This window comes from Phyllostomus discolor, chromosome 8 (assembly GCF_004126475.2).
Source record: "Phyllostomus discolor isolate MPI-MPIP mPhyDis1 chromosome 8, mPhyDis1.pri.v3, whole genome shotgun sequence".
Classification (NCBI taxonomy): Eukaryota; Metazoa; Chordata; class Mammalia; order Chiroptera; family Phyllostomidae; genus Phyllostomus; species Phyllostomus discolor.
Window position 1 is genome coordinate 112,838,213 of NC_040910.2, and position 22,772 is coordinate 112,860,984.

The 22,772-nt window shown below is 63.2% G+C and overlaps 1 protein-coding gene across 1 annotated transcript; it reads left to right on the forward strand.

The window, feature by feature from the left end:
* The first annotated feature begins 10,736 nt into the window (after positions 1-10,736).
* On the forward strand, positions 10,737-19,330 carry ENGASE (endo-beta-N-acetylglucosaminidase). The gene is given in 15 exon segments (XM_028521483.2): positions 10,737-10,954; positions 12,555-12,622; positions 12,773-12,974; positions 13,768-13,916; positions 14,389-14,546; positions 15,047-15,195; positions 15,277-15,442; positions 16,162-16,265; positions 16,544-16,652; positions 16,826-17,016; positions 17,541-17,689; positions 18,077-18,117; positions 18,119-18,186; positions 18,519-18,633; positions 18,792-19,330. Coding segments are annotated over 15 exon segments (2,184 nt in total). The 5' UTR covers positions 10,737-10,859; the 3' UTR covers positions 19,212-19,330.
* The last annotated feature ends 3,442 nt before the right edge of the window (positions 19,331-22,772 follow it).

A 22,772-nucleotide genomic window follows, 5' to 3' on the forward strand; every position in this document is an offset into this window, starting at 1 on the left:
CCTGGGTCTGTCCTCTCGCAGTCTCCTTCCCCGTGTCTCTCGAACGCCCCCCTCTTTTGAGGACACGGGGCATGGGTGTGGGGCCTGTCCTCGCCTGGGGTAACCTCTCGAGATCCTTAAGTTAATTATGTCTGCAAGACCCTATTTCCAAACAAGGTCACGTTGGCAGGTACAGGGGGACACAGTTCAGCCCACATGTGGGACCTGCATACGGGACCTGCGGCTCAGTGACAAGCCCCCCACCCCCGCAAGCCCCCTTCAGGTCTGAGCCACGAAGGGCAGATGCCTCTCCCCTCCGCTGGCCAGCTGGGTCCTCAGCCAGGGCCCCCTCCCCCCCCCACCCCCGGCCCTGCAGCTGGCAGCAGGCGGTTCGGGAGCTCCTGCTCCTTCTGGGGCCAGCAGGCTGGTGAACAGCTGCTGTCCCTCTGCTGCCCGGTCCTGGGGTGGTGAGCCTGGGCAGCGTGCAGCCTCGGGCTGGGGCCGGGCCGGACCCCGCTGACACCGCAGTCCCGCTGGCCGTAGGACCAAGGGCGTCTTGGGCCTCCACAGGGGGCTGCTTCCCACACAGCAGGGAGCGGGACGGGGTGGAAGCCCCGCAGGGCCGTGGGGAGACAGTGTCAGCTTCGCCCAGGTGCCCGCCAGCTCCCTCTTCTGGGGACAGTGACATGGAGCGTGTGACCCCTGCCCCACTGCTGGCCACGCCCACGTGGGAGCGGAGGCTGTGTTTGCTCTGGGGCGCACCTGCAGCCCCTTGGGGTTACCCCCAGCTTCTGAGGTCTCCCCACAGCCCCTGCTCCCCGCCCCGTCTCCCGCCCCCGCCCCACCGGCATTCCCTCCCCGCTCGGGGGGAGGCCTGGCACTTGCTGCCGGAGGACTTCCCGGGACTTTCACGGCAGGGCGACGGGGACGCCAGCCTCCTCGTCATGCAGAGAGCGGCGTGCTGGGCCCCGAGTCGTCCGCGCCCTCCGACCCCCTCCCGGGGCACCTGACCTTCGCAGGCCCCTTTCCCGTGCTGTCCCGGCCCCGCCGGGAGAGGACTGGCCCAGCGGCCCGGGGCGGAAAGGCCCGGCAGACGCAGTTGCCATGCAATCGCGTGTTCCGGCAGAAGGCCTAGGAGACGGCGATGACTCAGCCAGAGGGAGCGGCTGCTCCCGGCAGGACTCTGGGTGGGGGGGTCTCTGCGGCCGAGGGTGGGAGCGGGGAGGAGGGCGCTGCCCGTTCCCGGGCGGGGGTCACCGTGGCGGTGTGTCTGTACTCAGGGCCGCTTCCTATGGGGCTCCTGGGAGTGGGGCGGGGCGCAGGGGCCCGATGGCGAGCTCGTGGCATTGGGTCACAGTAACAGACAAAGTGGGACCTTCTTGCTTAGACCACAAAAAAAACAGAAAGTGACAGAAAGTAAGAACAAAAACTAGACGTCTCCATGTGGAAGAGGGTGGGGTCGGACCCCAACCTCACGCCACGTACGAAGATGAACTCGAACTGGCCCGGGGGCCCACGTGTGGGGGCCGCCGCTATAAAATCCTTGGGGGAAAGCCTGGGTGTAACTGACCGTGACCTCGGATTAGGCAAGAGTTTCCTAGCCGTGACCTCACCAGCACCAGCCGCAAACGACAGGAATGACAGATGGGTTGGACACCACCGAAATTCCAGGCTCTGCGCTTTAAAGGCGCCGCTAAGAAGTTGAAAAGTCAACAGAGAGCAAAAGAAAATATTTGCCTCAAACATCTGATAAGGGATTGCATCTAGAACGCATAAGAACTTTTGCAACTCAAAAATAAAGAGCTCAATTCAACACGGGCAATGCATCTCGACAGACCTTTCTCCCCAGAAAGGACACAAACGACCCATAAATGACCCACGAAAAGGTGCTCAACGGCATGGGCCACCCGGAAAATGCAGTTGAAACCACGGTCAGGTGCCACTTCAGGACCAGCAGGGTGGCTGTTGCCAAGGTGACCGGGGGTTGGCGAGGGTGCGGGGAGACCGGAGCTCCGGGGAGCCGCTGGAGGAAGGTGAGGCGGGGCGGCGGCTGCTGCGGAGAACTGGCCAGAGCTTCCCTGAAACGTGAGATGGAGCTGCGTGTGCGCAGGCGCGGACCCCGAGACGCACAGACACGCCCCCACGCCCACTCGGAGGCGAACGCTCAAGACAGACGAAACGTGGGACCGCCTCCACATCCGTCAGCTGATGGACGGACGGACGGACAGACAAGCGTGGTCCCTCCGTAGAGGGAATGACACTCCACCGTGAAGAGGGACGAGGCGCTGACACCCGCCGCCCCCCGGACGACCTCCGAAACGTCACATTCAGCAAAAGGCGCCCGTCGCCGAGGGCTGCACGGGGTTTGATTCTGCCGGCTCGAGGGGCTGGGACAGGCCGGCCGTAGCCCCGGAAAGGGGGTCGGAGGCGTCCAGGGCGCGGTGGGGGGATGGGCACGTGCGGGGCGAGTGCTGGAAGGCGCCAGGGTTCTGTCGAAGCGACGAGGAAGATGCTCCAGAACTGGCTGTGGCGGCGGCCGTGTGGCTCTGTGCACAGACCCAGAACACCGACTCCCAGACTGCAAGTGGGTGAGCTGTGAGGCATGTCGGTTGTATCCCGGGAAGGTGGTTACAAAAATCGAACCACAGGCAGCGCCCCGAGCAGCACCCACCCCGGTCTGTCTCCTGCCTCAACCGCGTTTGCACGGAACAGACCCAGGGACGCCCCTTCTTCCAGCCTCCAACCGCCCCCCTCCCCCACCTCCTTTGCAGTCGCCACCTCCACAACCACCCCGGGCCACCCCGGCCTCTGAGACCAGCCAGCGCCGGTTAACTCCCGACTACGGAGCAACCGTGAGCTCCCAGGTTCGCCAGAATCATTGCACCCGGGGGCCCACCCACCTGCATTTGCGGCCGCCCGCACCCACCTCTCTCTGGGCTTCTGAGTCCGCCAGGAGGCTGGGCCCTGGAGGCCGGGGCCACTGCGTCCCCGAGGTGGCCCGGGACACGCCCAGGGCGCCCAGCGGCTCCTGAGGATGCAGACCTGGGGAGGCGGCCGGGCCCTCTTCCGGGACGTGCAGAGGCCGTCCCACCACCAGGGGGCGACACTCAGGACGCCAGGGAAGCCCCCGGGATCCTGGGGAAGGGCCTGACCCAGACCCAGGGGGACCTGCGGGCCCTCGTGCTGCCCGCACACACAGCCCCTCGGCTCCGGGACTTCCTGGGGGGCCACCTCCTGGGGGGAGAGCAGGTGAACCTCGTCGAGAAGAGGGGCGACCACCTGGCTCCCTCCGCAGGCTGCCGTCCCCGGGCCAGGCCGGTCCACTGCCTCTTCCGCAGGGTCCCCCTCGAGCACGACGGGAGCCCGTGGAGCCCAGAGCCCCCCCCCCCCCCCCGTGTCCCCCGGTATTTGGCTCCTGCCTGAGCCCCTCCCTGAAACTGCGAGGCAGCCTCTTCACCGGCCGGAGCCTCTCCCCGTGCGGATCAAATGGAAACAAAGCCTTTTGCAGGGAAAAGAAACCCCAAGCAGGCTCACAAGTGCCTTGCCCTTCTCTGCTGAGGTCTGGGGCGTCCGGGAGCTCCGGGAGCATGGCCGTGGAGACAGTCTTGTTATTCTGGGCCGGGCTGAGGGCGGGGCCAGGGGCTGCGAGGCCACCTGGGGGTGTCAGCGCTGGCCCTTCGCCGAGCATGACGGGAAGGAGTGGGAGCCAGAAGGTAGCGGGACGGTGTATTCAACGGGCTGGAAACGAATAACTGTCAATCTCGAGTTCTATTCTCAAAGAAAATTAAAAAAGCCCTGGCTGGCGTAGCTCAGTGGATTGAGCGCGGGCTGCGAACCAAAGTGTCCCAGGTTCGATTCCCAGTCAGGGCACATGCCTGGGTTGCAGGCCATGACCCCCAGCAACCGCACATTGATGTTTCTCTCTCTCTTCCTCCCTCCCTTCCCTCTCTAAAAAATAAATAAATAAAATCTTTAAAAAAACTTAGAAAAAAAAGAAAAAAAAACCCCCACAAACATTTTCAAGCACACACAAATTGGGAGAGTTTGTCACCGGAAAACCTGCTCTGTGTGAACGAGAGGACATCATGTAGGATCCGAAGACAGGCCACCGGAACGGTAACCGTGGTGGGAATCCCAACGGAGTATTGCCTGCATGAGAAAACAAGTGACGACTCGGAAAACACGCGTTTGGGAGTTCCTCGGACTCGTGAACCCGGCATCACCGCGAGACCCAGCAGGCCCGCCCTGAGGACGGAGCCAAGAGAAACGAGAGCAGACGCCCACGCGGAAACTCATGCCCGAGGGCCCAGGGCAGCGTTGCCCACGGCAGCAAGGCGGGGGGGAGGGGGGCCTCGCCACGCCCACCGCCGGGAGAGGGGGGGGGTGATGAATGGACCCCGTGCACGGCTGTGCCGTGGAACGTCCTCCAAAAGTGAAAAGAATGCAGCGGGATGCTGCCACGCGCTGCGACACGGGCGAGCGGGCAGAACGTCACTCCACGTGACACCCAGGGCTCACATAGTGTGTGACTTCTTTTATGTGCGAGGCCCGGGGCGGGAAATCCGCAAGGACAGGAGGCCGAATAGGGGTCGCCCTGCGCCGGGTGTGGGGGGCGGGGGCACCGGGCACTGGCTGCTGACGGCGTCTGTCTGGAGCGACAAAGGCTCCAAAACGGAGGCGCCGACGTTCGCGCTCCTCTGCGAACATGTTAAACGCGGAGTGCAGCGCCCCAAATGGCCGAGTCGCGTCATAGTTGAATTGTACCTCGATAAAGCCGTTGCCAGAAGAAAGGAGGGAAACCAGAGTCCAGACGGAGGAGCAAACATCGACAGCATTGAGGAAAACGATACATTTAAAGCCCAATCTAGTAGCGACTGCGTCCACTGTAAGTGGATGGGCTAATTGCTCCAATTTAAACACAGAAATTATTACAAAATTAAAAAAAAACAACAACTATTTACAAGGCAGTAGCTAAACCATCGGAACAGAAGGAGATGGAAAGTAAGACAGGGGAGAGAGGGCCGCCCTCGCCCCACAATGTTCACGGAAACAGCAGCCGGCGAGGTGGCTGTTAACGCGGAGAGCACTGGGACTCACGGGGCCGGTTCAGGACGGCCCAGAGTCTGGTCCCCAGGAAGATGCCGGCCGCACGCGCCTCGTGACCCAGCCGCAGGGTCCGCGAAGGCAGACTCGGGGCGATCATCAGACTGAACACCTTAACCCGCCCCACCGCTAACTGGTAGACTAATCATGCTTTCATCCATCACTATATGCATCGGGGATTTGAACAAAACGATTTAAAAACAACCCTAACTTAATGGTCACACATAGAATGCTGACCGAAGAATTCGCACTCTTTGGGTGAATGTGAACTATTTCTTAAAAACTGATGATGTTTTTTTTTAGCCACACAGCGAATTTTGCTTTCAAAGCCTGGAATGTCACAGCGTTTATTCTCTAGGTACAATGCAATTATGCTAAAAGTCAGCGACAAAAATTAAATCAAGGTTTGGAAGTTAAGAAATATACTCCTCCATAACACAGGGATTAAAAAAATCAATAACAAGACACCTGGGCTGGTGTGGCTCAGTGGACTGAGTGTCGGTCCGCGAACCAAAGGGTCGCCCGTTTGGTTTGATTCCCAGTCAGGGCCCATGCAGGCCAGGTCCCCAGTAGGGGGCGCGCGAGAGGCAACCACACACTGATGTTTCTCTTCCTCTCTTTCTCCCTCCCTTCCCCCTCTCTAAAAATAAATAAAAATTTTTTAAAAAGACAACTCACAGTATTAATTTAGGAGGAAAGGGAGGATCCACATAGTCTTAAAAGTATAAAATAGAATCTGGCATTAAAAAGCTTCCTGCAAAATAAACTTCCAGGCTCAGCTTGTTTGATGAGTAAACTTGACCAAATATTTGTGGAAAAAATAACCCTGATCTTGTACACACTCCTCTAGGGAAGAGAAAAAGGGGACATTTTCCAACTTGTTTTTGCCACAGTCTCATCCAGAACCCGATGAGGGGGTGGCGGGAAGGAAAACTGGAGGTCACCCTCCCTGGGGAACACCGAAAAGAGTCCGACACGCCCCATGAGCGAGGACAGGAAAACCCTTCCAAAAACTACAGAACGGCCGGGGCCCCTGTGATAAAACTAAAGCGGGGTCCTGACACTAGAAACAAAAATAACTCCAGGTGAGCTGTAGGTCGGAAGGCGGAGGTCACCGGAACGCTAAAGCATGCCCCGGGACGGAATATTCCGTATTTTCCTGACTTCGGGGTAAGAAAAGACGTTTTGAAAAAGATACACACATACTAACCCCAAGAGAAAAGGCTGATGAACTCGGCTGCAGCCACATTGCGGACCGTTTTGGATGGGTTTGCGAGGAGCTAACAGAAATCACGGCCTTCGGGCTCCAAGGCAACGGAAGCGCCCCCTACCGAAACCTGGGGGGCACCGTGGGTGATGGGGGGGGAGGGGAGAGGTGGCCCCTCGGCGGCCTGCAGAGCGACCCAAGACAGGGTTAAACGCAAGAGACCCGAACTGCCCACTTCTGAGACCAGGAAAAGACAGCAAAACATTGTCCGTCCAAAGAAAATACGGGGAGAGAAAAGGAAGGCCACGGGAGGACACAGGAAGCGCACGAGACCCAGCAGAACCCAGCGCCGGCGTTTTGAAAAGACCAGCGAGACCGACAGGCCTTCGCCAAAACAGCGTCGAGAAGAAAAGAAAGAAGACACAAATAAACAGCTCCGAGTGGAAGCGAGGCGAACCCACGGGATGAGAAAATGCGATTACACACAGCCGAGGGCCTCCCCGAGGCGGACACCCCTTCTGGAAAACAGGCGTTCGCGACGCTGGCCGGGGGGGGGGGGGGGGGGGGGGGGGGGGGGGGGGGGGAGAGGCAGCACGTCCGAAGTGGTCGTGAACCGAAAAGGAAGATGCAATACTGAAGGTCGGCCCTCAGAAGGCCTCTGCAAGTCTTACAGGTAAAAACAGCAAGGAAACAGAAGAAAGGGAAGCAAAGACAATGGGACAATTCTCCGCTAAAAATGCGGGCGGACGTCTTCACAACCATGAAGCTGGCGCGGCGCTCGTACACAGCAGAGGGGCAGAGCCGGAGGCGGGGGGAGGGGGGTGCGCTGCCGGCAAACTTGGCCGTGCAGGTCCCCGTCACACCTGCGCCGCACGGCGCCTCGGAAGCGTTCCACAGTACATGGCACACGTGTTTGCGTCACGTAAGGGGGTAGGAGGCAACATCCAGGGCGTCATCCCACACACTTCGGCAAGAAGCGACAACAAAGCCCTGGCTGGCGTAGCTCAGTGGATTGAGCTCGGGCTGTGAACCAAAGCATCGCAGGTTCGATTCCCAGTCAGGGCGCATGCCTGGGTTGCAGGCCATGGCCCCCAGCAACCGCACATGGATGTTTCTCTCTCTCTCTCTCTCCCCGCCCTTCCTCCCTTCCCTCTCTAAAAATAAATAAATAAAATCTTAAAAAAAAAAGAAGCGACAACACAGTACAACGAGAGCCCCGAGTGGGTTATCGCAGAAGAAATGAGCCGTAACCGCGCGGCCGAACACCACGTTCAAACGGCAGTGACACGTCTCCGTGCACCTAGTGGGGGGCGGGGGCGGGGGTGGGGGCGCAAAATCGTAAAGCACAGTCAGTCAGCCCTGGGGAGGGTTCGGGGTAACCGTGTTGACCCTGAGCTGGGGAGCACATCCGGGGAACCCCCTTGGTTGACAGTTAGTGGCAACTGAAACTGAGAATGTGGGGGTGATTACTGTTAGCCACGCCACTCCCATTTCTCTCTGTGAAAGAAAAAAACATACCTACCCAAGAAGGTTCCGATAAAGATGTCCACTTTAACATTTAAAAAACAAACGTTTGCTATGCAAATGCCTCTGATGGGTCGATGGATAAGCAGACTGTGATGTGTTGAAGTGAGATCGTATTAAATAATACTAAAAATGAACAGATTATAGCCATATAAATCAATGTGGCTTGATTTTTAAAAATATTGCTGGGCAAAAAAGCAAGACACAGAATAATTTGAACAATATGATACCTTTTTTATTTAAAATTAGTTTTTTAAAAAAGATTTTATTTACTTTTCAGGGAGAGTCAAAGGGAGGGAGAAAGAGAGGGAGAGAAACATCAGTGTGTGGTTGCCTCTCACAGGCCCCCTACTGGGGAACCTGGGCCGAGACCTAGGCATGTGCCCTGACTGGGAATCGAACCTGAGACCGTTTGGTTTGGAGGTCGGTGCTCAGCCCACTGAGCCACACCAGCCAGGGTGATGCTATTCTCATAACCACAAACAAGGCTGTGTATTTTCAGGTACATAGGTGTATGTGAAATATTCTAAAACACTGGAGGGGCGCAGGCCAGACCGCTGGTGTCGGGGGCATTACCTGGTCTCTGAGGATGGGGCGGGGGGGGAGGCAAGGAAACCAAGAGGGAGGTGGATAAGACACTAAAGGCATCTGCAGCGCTTTAAAGAATTAAAAGGAGGAAACGAACGTAATGTTTGTGCAGTTAAAGTAGCAACACAGGGACCCAGCAAGGGCAGGCGCTCCGGGTTTGCCACGTGTCGTGGAGGGTTGGCATTTCTCGTGGAGGCTCTCCACCTACTGTGGAGGGGCAGGTTTGCAGTCACAGGTGGAGGCTGCAGGATGTCGGGCAGGTGCCCGGGCACAGCCTCGAGTGGGTGTGAAGGGGGGGTCTGCTGGGCCCGAGGCCAGCCCAGCGCTCTTTCCTCCATGAAGCCTTGGCTGAGCACTTGGGAGGATTCTATAAAAGGAAGCCATACTTCAAAAGTCCTAGAAACGATTTCTGCTCACACCCCAGCTGGTCCGGGGCGTCCGTCTGAGGGAAAGGAATGGGAGCCAGGTCACGGGAGGAATGCACCGAGAAGAGCAGGCTATTGTTTTGAGAAGTTGTTCTAAGCCCCTGCACTCCCCATCATAGCTAGATAAGCGCCCAGACAGTATGGGCTTAAATCAGACCGAAGGCTCGTTCCCTCACGTTAGAGGCCACACACACAGTCCAGGGCAGCGCAGGGATCTGTGCTCTCGGGGACCTGGGCCTCTTCTCTCTTGTTGCTCAGTGCCCTCCCCATGTGGCTACCACCTCATAACCTCAGATGGCTGCTGTGGTTCCCGCCATCACATCCTCACTCCCACCTAGCAGCCAGCAGGAAGCAGGGGACAAAAAGTGGAGGGCATGTCCTTCTGTTTTGCAGGCACACCCAGACTCACTCATGTCACTTCCATTCTTGTCTGGCAAGGCAGAGCTGGCTACCATGTCAGCTCTCAGCTGTCAGGGCTGCTGGGGACCTTGTCGTCATCTAGGCAGCGAGCAGGGGTCATAGGGCCCAACTCCTTCCTGCCCAGGAAGGTGTGCTGGGTGACCTGTGTCCTAGACCAGAGGCCAGCCTTCCGAGAGGAGCGAAGGACAGGGCCCCTGGCCTATTTTTTCCCTGCGGAGACCGAGCCTGCCCTGAGGGCTGTTTAAGACTAAGAACTACGTTTTTGTTCTGAGGATGAAATGTTTACTTACTTATCTTTACCCCCAAGCTGTCTGTGAGCATCCTGTCCACCTGGTCGGGTGCAGACCAGGTGAGGATGACTCCACATCCTCTGTGCCCCACTGAGCGACGTCGGCATGGGCTTGGGACCCGGGTCTTCGAGATCTCTGTCCTCCCTGGCGTCCCAGTTTCCTGCTCCTGCCTGACCCTGACCAGCACTCCGGGCAGCGTGGCAGGGCGCCATTGCACGGCCTTAGTCATCCTCCCGCCCCCGGGGGTTTATGGGAAGCTTGGGGCCTCGTAAGGTTCAAAGCTTACAACGATAGTAAAGACACCCACTCCACTTGGCTTGGGCGACAGCTGCAGGCCAGCCGGGCCACTCCCGGAGGCACAGAGAGGCGTTGGGTGAGGAGAGAGTGGGCCAGCCCACGCTTGGCTCCGTGGGGCCCAGCCTGAGTCTGGCCCCCCAGGCCCTGTCCTCCTGGCTGCTCAGGCCACCTCTGTCACCTTCACTGTGCCCAAGATGCTGGCGAGGTGCCATCTCCGAGACACCTCCAGGCCCGAGACCCTTGGGGGCCCTGCAGAGCACAGATTTGGGGGTGTAGAAAAACGCGCCGCAGGGGAAAGCTACGCGTGGTCGACTCACAGCCAGGGTAGAGAATGCCCTTGCCGGTCTGCGCTCTGGCCACTCAGTGTCGTTTCCACAGCGTGCAAACTGACCTGTCCAGAGGTCCGGACGCCTCTGCGACCCCGCCCTGGGGAAAAACGAGCTCTGCCTCTAGTTACATAACTATTTCAATACTTTGGATCTATTAATGGGTCACTGTATCAACGGTCTTTTGAACAGGTGATGACATGGCTGGGTCCTTTGTTAATGACTAGGATGAACTCTTTAACACCTGTCCACATGTATACCTGAACGAGAACTATGATTTCACCTTTTTTTGAGAATGATCTGTGACTAGGGGTTGGAAGAACTGAATTTTGATCTAACTTCTAGGGCTTACTGACCTCGTGACCTTCGGGAGAACCTCATCTGAAAGCGGAAGCCGATCAGGGCCGGAGAGATCTTAAAACCAGCTCAGCCTATCCTGGGCTGAGACCCCGCCCCCGCCCGCCTACGCCCCGCCCACGCCCACGCTCGCTCACTCTACCGGGGCCCGCCCCGCCCCACTCCCCACGGTCCCGCCCCTCGGCACAAAAGTCGGGGCTGCGAGTGCACGGTCCCACAGCTCAGCTCCCGCCGGCCGGGACCCGGTTGGAAGGGGAAATCTGCGCCGCGCCGTCTCATTGGCTGGCTGCGAAGCGGTCCCCAGGCCTGCGATTGGCCGACGGGCGGGCGGGCCGACAGCGTCATGGAGGCGCCTGGGGCGCTGCGAGAGCCCCGGCCCCGGCAGCGGTCCCGGGATCCCGCGGACGGCGAGGAGCGCGGGCCTCCGAAGAGGAGGAGGTGTGCGGGAGCAGGGCGGGCGAGCCTGGCGGCCCTGTTTTGCCGGGACCTGGAGGGCGGGCAGGGAGGCGCGGGCGCGGGACTGGGCCCCGGACCCCACACTACCCCACCCTGTCCGCGGCGGTCCCCGCCCTCCCGGGGACAGCCCGCTCCGCGCGGCGGCAGGCGCTCACAGGGTCTCGGAACTCAGGCGCGACCCCCGAGGCAGCGGGACCCTCGGCGGTCTCCTCCGTGCACTGCCTTGTAAAGCCAGCCTCCCCGGCCGCGGGTCTAGGCAGAGAATTCTAGCGTGGCGTTTGTGACGGGGGCGGCCGGGGCCACTAGGATTGTTGATACGGTGATGTGCACGCCGGGCTGGAAGACGTGGTGCGGCGAGCAGGCACTGTGACCTGGATCTCTGGGGAGGAAGGGGTGGTGCCCGGAGTGACGGCTGTGACCTGGATGTCTGGGGAGGAGGGAGATCTCAGTAGGTGGCGAGACAGGGTGTTCCAGTTTGAGGGACCAGAAGAAGGGGCAAAGGTGGCCCTTCTGGGCTGGGGCTTCCTTCCCGGTTGGGGCGTTTGCTTACCTGGGCTGCAAGGCACGTGGGCAAACACGTGGGCTGCTTCTGGGAGCAGCACCTGCAGCTTTGATTTTAAACCCCAGGAAGTGAGAGGGCGGGTGTTTCAGACAGGACAGCGGTGGAAAGCCAGGGGTCACCAGCGGGGGGGGGGGGGGCGGAGCACGAGGAGGGGGGTGCTCTGGAACTGGGAAAGCAGTAGCGTGGGCTGGGGGCATTCCCCCCCCCCCCCCCGGAATCTGTCTCACCCCCCTCCCGCCCACCTCTGTCCGCTGGGGGCCCTGATCCCCCGCAGGTCCAGCTCGGGGTTCTGGCGGGGCAGCCCCGGAAGAGGGAGCTTTGCCCACACAAACGGAAAGTGGAAGTGGGGTGCTGACGGACGATCACTTCTGCTGGCAGACAGGTGGCCTTGGATGCCGGGAGGTTAGAGAATTGCACCTCTGAAGGCCACTGGATGGCAGCTTCTTACTGCTGCTCTAAAAATATAATAAGCACCACTTTTAAAAATGAAAGCGGTTTAATTTTTTTTATCCAGCTTTTCCCAACTTACTGTCCCAAAGGTGTTCTTTTTCTTAGAGAGACCCCCCGAGACAGCCCTCCCCTGGGGAGTCAGGGCCCCGCGGCACACGCTGGGGAAGCGAGGGCGGCACGGGAGCGTGCCCCTGCCCCCTCAGGCCCTTGAACTGCCTGCTTCTTTGCGTTGCCCTGCTCCTGGGCTACAGCGAGCCCGGGAGGTGTAGTTCTGGTCTCCAGGGTGATGTTTGGGTGGCCGTTTTAGAGGCTTTGGTGTTCGTCCCCAGCAGGAGGGGTAGCGGCCGAGTGACGGTCCAGGCAGAGGCCGAGCCTGTCGTGCGCACACACTGCCGCGTGTACGTGGCCTGCTGCGCGTGTCCATGGTCTGCATTCACACATGTGAGCCAGAGAACGCCTGCCTCCACGCGGGCGGACGGGGCCTGGTCCATGTGTGCTTCTCCCTGTTCTTTCTCTTTACCCTTCTCTTTAGGAAAAAAAAACAAAACGTGAAACTCCCTCTTTTCTTAGAACCGAAGAGGATCAAGAGGGAGCCGTCTTTCGTGAAGTAGTGGGTTTCTCGCCGGATCCTTTGCCGGGTAAGGGGCCGAGGCACTCGGCGCTGTCTCCGAGTTCACTCCGGGGGCTTCCTGGCTGCGCCGCCCACTTCCTGTCTCGAGTTCCCGCTCGGCTAGTGTTAGAGCGCCACTCATTATCCTGCACTTGTCCCCGTTTCCTTTTCTGGCCAGTCAGATACTATGACAAGGACACCACCACCCCCATCAGCTTTTACTTGTCCTCCGTGGAGGAGCTCCTGGCGTGGACCCCCGACGTGGAGGATGGCTTCAACGTGGCCGCAGGCCCCGTCCAGGGTCGGCGGCCCCCCTTGAGCAGCCAGAGGCCGCGGACCTTGCTGTGCCACGACATGATGGGCGGGTACCTGGATGACAAGTGAGGACACAGGGGACATCACCCGCCTTTACTTTGTGCTTGTTTTCTTGGGCGGACAGGCTGGAGGGGAGGGAGAGTGCCGCATGGCCCAGAGGGCCCCGGGTGTGGGGCGGGCAGGAGAGCAGCTCAGGCCTTGGCGCCTCACCTGGGAAATGGGGGGGTGGTCGGGGCCAGCCACACCTCAGTCAGCTCTGAGACCCTCCGATTCCGCCTGCACCTGCATCCGGCCGGCAGGTCAGGACACAGCAGCAGGGTCCAGAAACTCGGCTCTTTGACTTCCTGCTGCTGCTCCCTCCCCGGAGCTCTGACCGCATCTCGGCAGGCCGGTCCCGCTCCCCCGCCGGGGGCCTTTCCCCCAGGGTTGCTGCTGATCAGCTCACAGATCTCTGGTGACCGGTGAACACCCTCGGGCACAGCCTTGGTGGGAAGGCTTATGTGTCACAGGCGGCTGATGAGATCTCGGAGCCTTACGTGCGTGCGGGGACGCTGTCTGGCAGGAGTTTCGCACTCGGAGCCGAGCGCACCGCCTGGGGCTGCTGCAGGAGCCCTGCTCCTCCTTCCTCCTGCTGGGCTCCCCTGGGCACCGACAGAGGGCTCTGACGGAGGGCCCGCCGGGCGGGGTGGACGCGTTTCCCTGGAGACCGACCCTCAGGTGCAGCCTGCCTCTGGCCCCAGCATCTGCGTGGCGCCTGACACGCGCATGCTTTCAGTCCGTGTGGACGGACGGGACCTGGAGGCCGCCGTGGCTTCCTGCTGCCTCTCGGGTCCTGACCTGGCGCTGTTTCTCCGCCAGGTTCGTCCAGGGCTCGGCGGCCCCGAGCGCCTACGTCTTCTACCACTGGCAGTACATCGACATCTTTGTGTACTTCAGCCACCACATGGTCACCGTCCCCCCGGTGGCCTGGACCAACGCTGCCCACCGGCACGGGGTCTGCGTGCTGGGTAAGGGCCAAGGGTGCGTCTGTGGCCCAGCCAGGCCCCTGAGCGCACCTGTCAGGTGACTCAGCGACGGCAGGGCTGGGCTCTGCTTCTGGCGGCTTCCACCTGGGAGCCGCCTTGGTGGTTAGGACAGGAGAAGGCAGCCCTGTCCCGGAAAGGACAGTGACTGTCTCCAGCCATGGGTTGCTGGTGAGCTGCCAATGAGACAGCAGCCTCCGTAAGCGACAGGCAAGCTGGCGAGGGCCACGTCGCAGGATGGTGGCGTTGACACAGAGGGGTGGCGTTGACCTCTCCGGCCTTTGGCTGCATCTGGCCCTCTGCTGGCCCGAGTGCCGCCCGCGGCTGGGCCCTGCCCCGGGGGGTCTGACTCACAGCCGGTCACAGGGATGCTGCTGGCGTGGGAGCTGTATGGCCAGCGGCACTGGTCGGGGTGTGGGGGTGCCCACGCAGGACCTCGCCGCCGTCCCTCCCACAGGCACTTTCATCACCGAGTGGAAGCCAGGGGGACAGCAGTGCGAGGCCTTCCTGGCGGGGGACGACCGGGCATACCAGGCGGTGGCCGACCAGCTGGTCCTGATGGCCCAGTTTCTGCGCTTCGACGGCTGGCTGGTCAACATCGAGAACTCTCTGAGTGTGAGCGCGGCCTTTCTCGTGGTGCCAGTCCCGCCTGGGCCCCACCGCTTCGGGCTGTCCCTGCACCATGTCCTCGTCCTCCTGGCCCACACCCAGGCCTGCTTCCTGTGGCGGCAGCTGGAGCCGCCCCTCGCTTCCCGGGCAGAGCGGCTCCCCGTCTGCATCGCTTGGGGATGGAGCCTTCCCCAGCACTGTGTCCAGAAACAGCGTGGCTGAGCTCTGCCTCTGGCTCCTCACTCCTCCTCGGAGTTGCTTGCTTGGGCTGCCTGTGGGGCTTCCTGTCCCGTGCCCTCCTTTCTCGTGGCGTTGGGTCTTGTCCTGACCACTGCGTCTGCGCCCTTCCTGCTTCAGAAAGGGCATCTGGCCGGAACTTGCCTTGGTGGCCGTGGGGTCCAGGGGCTTCCGGGACCCCGGCTGTTTTGGTGGGATCGGGTGTCCTGTCGGGCCCGCCAGGCCCCGCCGGACCTCACCCAGGGTCCTGTCTCTGTGCCTGTCCGCAGTCGGCCGCCGTGGGGAACATGCCGCGCTTCCTTCAGTACCTGACCGCCCAGCTGCACCGGCAGGTCCCGGGCGGCCTGGTGCTCTGGTACGACAGCGTGGTGACCAGCGGGCAGCTCAAATGGCAGGACGAGCTGAACGAACGCAACAGGTGAGCCGGCAGGACGGGCAGCGCCGCCTCCAGGGCCGCCCCGCGGAGGGGCCGGTCCTCACGCGCCCTTGCCGCCCGCAGGGTCTTCTTCGATTCCTGCGACGGCATCTTCACCAACTACAACTGGGGGGAGGAGCACCTGGAGCGCATGCGCGGCCAGGCCGGCGAGCGCCTGGCGGACATCTACGTGGGCGTGGACGTGTTCGGCCGGGGGAACGTCGTGGGGGGCCGGTTTGACACCAACAAGGTGGGCCGCCGCGCCTCCCACGAGGCCCTGTTTGCTGTGGGCCTCGTGTTCCCGTCCCACGTCGAGGGAAAGGCAGGCGGCAGTTACTCTCCCCAGGGTGGGGAGACCGAGGCACCGAGCAACGTCGGTGACCCGGGGCCAAGCTGTTCCCTGAGTCCCGGCCGCCAGCCACACCTGCGTGCAGGCGGCGCGCTCTGTGGAGGGGCTCACACCTCCTTTCACCGGGGGCTCGGGCAGAGGCCTGAAGCGAAACGCCCCCCAGGGCGGGGGGCCGCTGGTACAAAAACCAGCGAGGTTTCCCCGGCAAGAGGGGTCACGTGGGCAGCGAGAAGAGACGGGGGGCGGGGCACCGGCCGTGGGGGTCAATGGGGACTCAGCCCGTCTCCGGGGCTGTTCTGCCCCTTCCCGGCTGCCACGGGGGCATTCTCACTAACGAACTGAGTGTGAGTGAATTCATCCAACGACTGGAGATGCTCTCCACGGCCCGGGAGCCTCATAACGTAATGGGAGGTGCAGTGGGAGAGAGAGGTACCCCGTGAGCGCCCCGCCTGTGGACCTCCTGCTCCCTAGGCCAGTGTAGCGCCCACTTCTGGTCGTCTGCGGCACTGCAGGGGGCGAAGCTGAAAAGCTGAGTAGGGCTGGGAGGGAGAGGGCAGCTCCAGCCCCTCCTCGGCTTCCGAAGCGCCTAGCGTCCCCCACGCCTGCTGCTGTCTCCCCAGTCGCTGGAGCTGATCCGGAAGCACGGGCTCTCGGCGGCCCTGTTTGCGCCTGGCTGGGTATACGAGTGTCTGGAGAAGGCGGAGTTCTTCCAGAACCAGGACCGGTGAGTCCCGCCCCGCCCAGGGGCTGCTGGGGCGGCGCAGGCTGAGGTCTCGGGGACTCCTCAGGCCTAACTGTCCAGGGGCCGGGTAAGGCAGGGCGCAGGCTCCCCCACCTTGGCTGCTCCCTGGGGGGAGGGTCCCAGAGACCAGACCCTGCCTCATGTCCGTGGCCTAGGGGCTGCAGTCGCTCTGGAAGGGATATGGGGGAGCCCCGGGTCTGGGGGTGAGCCGGGGGCGTCCGGCAGCCCCACCCCCACGGCTGCCACGCATTTCTCCACAGGTTCTGGGGTTTGCTGGCGCCCTATCTGCCCACACACAGCATCTGCTGCCTGCCCTTTGTCACTTCCTTCTGCCCGGGCATGGGGACCCGCAGAGTCCGCTACGGCCAGGTGCGCATGTCCCCTTGTGGGGGGTGGGGGGGTTCCCACAGGGCCACGTGATGGCGACGGAGCTGCCCTGCCCCCCACATCTTGGGGTCTCTCCCTGGCGTCTGAGGGGACGGCGGGGGTCCCGCTCCTCCTGTGGGGTCTCGCACGCCCCCAACCCCGCTTTTGTTCTCCAGGAGGAGGCCGTGGGGCCCTGGTACCACCCCGGCGCCCAAGAACCCCAGCCCCTGTTCGGAGAGCGCAGGCTGGAAGAGGACCCACGGGGCTGGGTGAGGACGCAGCTCTGCCTGGCCGATGCCTGGAATGGGGGCGGCTCCCTGCTCATCCGGGGGGCGATCCCGCCCGAGGTCCAGCAGGTGGCTGTGAGGTAGGTGCGCAAGGAGGAGCTGGGTGGGGGTCCTCAGCTCCTCCCATTGTCCCGGCTGACCTGCCTAACCGGGCAGAGGGGTGCAGAGGCTGGAGGAAGCCGGAGGACAGCACCGAGTCTCCATGTGTTGCTGTGAAAAGCGCGTAACACACTTTGCCACGTGGACCGGTTTTGCATGTAGAGTGCAGTAGTGCGGACCTCGCACACTGGTGTGCGAACAGTCACTAGCCCTCCGTCTGCGGGGGCCGTCCACGTCTACTTCCTGTTCCTGTGGCTCTGGCGACTGCAGCTTCCTGCTTCGGGCAGGATTTCGGAACCGAGACTTGCGGCCACAAGGGGATCGGGCCCTGGGGGAAGGCCGGCCCCAGCGCGGGCAGGACCTGGGTGGGGTTAGCCGCTGCCGCCCACACGCCCTTTCCTGGAGGGAGAGCGAGGCCCTGCGGCCCGGGGCACCCCCCTCACAACCACCTCGGGGTTTCTCAGCAGTTTCTGCGCGGCCTCATCACGGGACCTTCCTCCTCCAGGTTATTCTCCCTGCAGGTCCCACTGCCGCCCAGGATCTTCCTGTCCCTGGTGTATAAGCTGGAGGGGACGGCCAAGGTCCGCGTCGCTCTGGAGCTCACCACGGGGGACGAGGGCAGCTGTGACGTTGGCGGCATCTCCACATTGAGTGGTGAGGGGCGGGCTTGGCTCCTGCTGGCCTCCCAGGCCTCCCCCTTCTCGGGACACCCTGGGGCGGGGAGGAGTCCTGGCCGGGGCCCGGGGTGTGCGGAGTGCCTGCCGGTGCCAGTGGTGCTGGGCCGTCCCTGAGGTCCAGCTCTCAGCCAAAACCTCTGGCCCGTGGCCCCCTTGGGAGGGCCTCCCTCGGGCTGGGGCATGGACAGGAAGGACACCCCCTGGGTCAGCAAGAGCCCAGGGGGCCGAGATGGCGGCCATTCTTGGGCATCCGCCTGTGTTCCTGCTTGCCTCTCCTCCACCTGGGTTGCCTGCACCCTGGGCCCGGGCCCCCTGCTCTGCTGTGGGCCATCCTCTCTCTCAAGCTCTGTGTCTCCTCCCCCAGCAGACACGAGCACCAGGCACAGTCCCCGACCCCTCCGGGTGCCCCCCCCCAAAGCTGGCCAGATGGACGGCCCGCTGTGGCCAGCAGCTCGCTGGGGGCTGGGTCCAGCGGTGAGTCCCTGGCCTTCCTGTTGAGTCCCCCGCAGGGACAGCCACAACGTGGTGGGGACGTGCGGAGCGAGGGATCCTCTGCTGAGAACCCCCAGACCTGGAGGGTTGGCGGGGGCTGGGACTGGCCACCCGAGTTGTAGGCAGCTCCTGGAAGCAAGCCCAGGACACCCCCTGGCAGTGGCTGTGGTCGTGCCACAGGCCCAGGGTCCCCACGGACTCTGGGGCCCACTTGGGGACGGGTCTGCCTTCCTGCTGTGGCTCCGGGCCCCTGGACACTTGGCTGGGATGGCTCGGAGCCCAAGTGGCCCCGTGACCGGCCTGTTCTCCTGCAGCTGCTACGAGCTGAGCATGCGCCGCTGCCTCCTGGGGGACCTGTTCATGAGCTTCACCCGGCCTCCGGGCAGCCAGGACGAGGAGAGCTTCGTCTGCCGCCTCGGGGAGATCCAGGTCAGGCGTCCCGGGGACACGCCGTGGGGGCTGGGCTGAGGCGTCTGTCCGGTCTCCTCCGGCTCAGGGAGGTGGGTGGGCGTGCCGGGTGTGGGGGCGCTCAGGGCGGCCCCTCCAGCCCCTGTAGGTTCCCTGCCCAGCCTCCTCTCTCCCGCCAGGTGGTGGGTGCTCACGGCCTGCAGAGCCCTCTGCCCCGGGTGCAGGGCGTCTCGGTGTCTCAGACCTGCTGGCGGCGGGCGGCCCCCGAGGGGGCGGAGCCTCAGCCCGGGCTGCGGCTCAGCTGCACTCTGCGCTGGTCCTGCCCCCTGAGCCTCGTGCGATGCTTCCGGATCCACTGTGGCCGAGGGACGGACGGCGGCCCTTCCGGTGGGGCGCCCCCGGCACCGGAGAGGCCCACGTTCCTGGGCCTGGCTTTCGTCAACCAGTACCGCGTCGTGGACCTGGCCGTGGCAGAGGCGGAGCCTGGCCGGGAGGCCCGCGTGGAGTTCCTGGTGGAGCCGGACCCCAGGGAGGGGCTCCTGGTGCCCCGGGCCCAGTGGGGCAGGGCGGCCGTGCTCTACTCCTTGCGCAGCCCCTGAGCGGACGGACTCTCGGGCCCCGCCCCCCGCTCGGCCCGAGGCTGCTTCCGCGAGGAGGCCCCGGGTGCTGTGGTTTTTGGGGCGGGGGCCGCTGGGAACAGGGGAGCGGAGGAGTCAGTGCTGGCTGCTGGTCCCCTGAGGTGTGTGGACGCCCCCACCTTTGTCCAGTCCCTCTCTGTAGTACACGATTCCCAGGGAAGAGTGACAGGGTTTGGGGAAGTGGAGCCCAGAAAATTCCATAAAGGGAACTTCCTAATAGGCTCATGCTGAGAATGGCGACCTTTCATTCCGCAGATGGAACAACTGGGAACAAGCTTAAATGAGTGGGGAGGCTTCGGAGCAGGCCCCGGGGGCACTTCTGAGGGCGCAGGCTGCCGGCAGAGGCCCGGGTCAGGGGGTGCAGGGTGGTGCCCAGGGGCTGGCCTGGGCCCGCTCCCCCTTTGCAGTGGGGTCCCACGGCTGGGCTGGCACGGGGCAGGGGGAGCCACCACCATCCAGACGGCCTTGTGTTGTGCTTTCCCCGTTTACTGTCCCCTGGGCTGGGCCCGTGCCTTGATGCGTCTTTCTGGGCTGGTGGCAGTGGGGGGAGCTGGTACGTGGGCCCGGGCCCCGCCTCCGCGGTGAGCGAGGGTCCAGGCTTGGGGAGCAGCAGCAGGCCCAGGAAGGCCCCGGGGCAGCCCAGCCCACAGCCTCCCTCTCCTGCTCCGGGGGGCGCTCCTTAAGTGGGTGCTTGCAGGGGGCCTCCTTGTGTGCCAGCAGCACAGGGGCCTCTGCACGGCGCCCCCCCCCCCCAACACCGTCCTTGCTCCCCTGACCGCTGAGGGTGGCCATAGCTCCACACCAGGAGGAGTGGCGGATGGCTCCTCCAGCTGCACTACCCCGCTGGTGACAGCTGGGCCGCTGTGGTGGTCCCCTGGGGAGCCACCCCCCTCAACCTGCTTCTCTCGAGTGCCCGAGGGGGGGACAAAGGCCTTGTGTCCCTTGTTCTTGGGACAACTCACTCAGGACTTCCAGGCTAGTGATGAGGTTACCTCCCGATCCCTACTGTCCTGGACCTCTGCTACAAGGTGGTGGGTGGCGCTAGGGGCCAGGACACTGGTCACCTCCCAGCTGCCATGGGTCCCAGCTCCTGGTCTGCAGACTGCACTCTGCTGTAGTGAGCGGAGGCAGCCGCCAGGTGGCAGTGCAGTTGCCGCTCCGCCTACGGGCTTTGGGACAAGTGCCGGGTAGGCTGGCAAAGTCAGCCTTGGGGACACACACGGAAGGGCTTCCAGGGCGACACTGGCCTCCACCTGCACCTTCCCCACCTCCCCACGTGCCCACGCTCCTCTTCCACAGCACAACACGGCGACCTCCGGTTCCATGTCTTACCTAGTGGGGAACATCCACTGTTCACGCCCCGCACGGGCGGCCTGGCCAGCTGGGGAGCAGGGGGGAGAGCCCCGGCAGGACGGGACGCCATCTCGGCAGCCCGGCTTCTCAGGGCTCTGACAGCCACCCGCCACGCTTCGAGCTCGTCTCGTTGTGACCCGGGGGCTCCCGGCCTCTGGCCCCGGATGTGGGCGCCCAAAGTGGACAACACAGCTGGAACTTATTTCACGAAGGCCCCTCCCCCTCCCTTTAAATTGCTGGTTCCCGGGATATTTTGTGCGGAGGAGGGAGAATTTATAGTGGCAATTATTTCCTCATAGTCTGGTGAGCAAGCAACTAGAAGGGGGCTCAGCAGAGCACGGCGCGGCGGAGGCACCCCGCCCTGCCCCCCGGGAGCGTGGCCCCAGTCCCGCCGCCAGTCAAGGCCGGTGTGTGGCAGAATCAATACGCCGGCATTTGAGCCCGTGGCCTGGCTCCACCCCGCAGGTGTGATCGCGCTGAAATAAATGGCCCGGCCCTGTGAAAATGAACCGAAGTCTGAGACGTGGCTGTGGCTCGCTCGGCGGGTATCGAGTCTGGCCCCATCCCAGCCCCCGAGCCCAAGGCCTTTAAGCTCCTAGTGGGCAGTCTGCTGCTTTCCCGCTCGGTTCTCCCTCCTCTTCCAGGGCGGCGGGAGGGTGGCCACGCTCCTCCACGCCAGCCTTCCAGGAACGGGGGAACGGGGCTCCCCAGTGTCTGGAGCAGGAGGCTCGCCTCGAAGCAGCTCCTCAGACCACAGCTTGGCGATCAGACCCATGGAGCTGGTGCTGCGGGCCGGGTGGTCCCCCCTCCCCCAGCACACCGACAGTGGCCCCCGCTGCCACCCACTCCCGGGTCACCCAGCGCTGAGGCCAGGCGGGGCTGTGGGAGCACGGGCCCCGCTCGGGCACTTGGGCCGGGCCTGGCCGGGGCGGGAGAGGATGGAGTGCTCGAACCTCTCCCAGACCCCCCTCTGGTGCCCCCCACCCTCTGTGTGCCCGGGGGGGCTGCCAAATCAGAGCGCTGTCCTGGTTTGAAGAAAGAAATCTTTATTAATAATCTTAATAATAATACTGTCGATTTGAATGGTCACACCTGGGAAGCATACAGGATGGTAAGAAAGGAGGCCGGAGCCTGGCTGCAGTCCTGGGGGCCGGGGCGTGGGGCGGGGAGAGGACGCGGCTGCTGTGAGAAAAGGGCCCAGCGGCGGGGTCGGACGGGCGGCGTGGGCGGGCTCTGTACACCGGACATAGAAAAGGAGATCGCTTCAGGAGCGGATGCAGAGTACAAAGTGAGGTGTCGGCCTTGCCTGTGCAGGTTTCATGAGACAGTAGTGGAGCCGTGTTGGGGACCTGGGTTTTTCTGATTTTTTCTTTTTTGCTGCTGTCCCGGCTCCAGCGACCTGCCTGGCCAGGGGCTCTTCCCTGTCACCTGCCGGCCGCAGCCCCTTCCCCCAGGCTGCCCCGCTCTCCCGGCTCTGGCCTGGCCTCCAGACCCCCAGGCTGTGACTCCCAGCCCCGCAGTGCAGGGGGCACTGGGCTGTCCCCCAGCGCCCTCCCTCGCAGGCCTGGGCTCTCCGCAGGGCAGCGGCGGGGAGGGCTCGTCCCAGCGGGTCCCCTGAGGTCAGCTGTCCCTCCCCCAGACCAGGCTCAGGGCGTCCTCCAGAAAGGGAACCGGAAACAGCCCTTCAGGGAGCAAGTCCTCAGCCTCAAGTCCTTCCCGGCCTCAAGTCCTTCACCGTCTCACGTCCTCAGGCTCAGGAGTCAGTCCTGGCTGGGTAGCCCGGGGGCCCCCTCACGTGGAGGGAGGGGTGCCCGGGGGCCCCATAGTTCTGGAACCACTTCAGCCCTTGGTGTTGGGGTCGGGCCCCGGGGCTGCTGGCTGCACAGTCTCAGTGGCCCTCGAAGCCTTCCCCAGGTGTGCAGGACACGGGCGTCAGAGGCGTGGCGTGAGGGGAGCTGGGGCCCAGAGAGCGCGGCACAGGGTGACTGGGCGGGGCCGAAGCCGGAGCCCCGGGAATGGAAAGCTGCCCCCCTCCCCGTGCCCGCCCCGGCCCAGCTGCCCTCTCCACTGGCACAGTTGGCAACGAAGATCCAGTCCTGCCGGCCCCGCACTGCCTCGGGCGCGGGGGCCGGGAAAGGAAGACTGGAGAGAAAATGGAGGCCCCTCCCT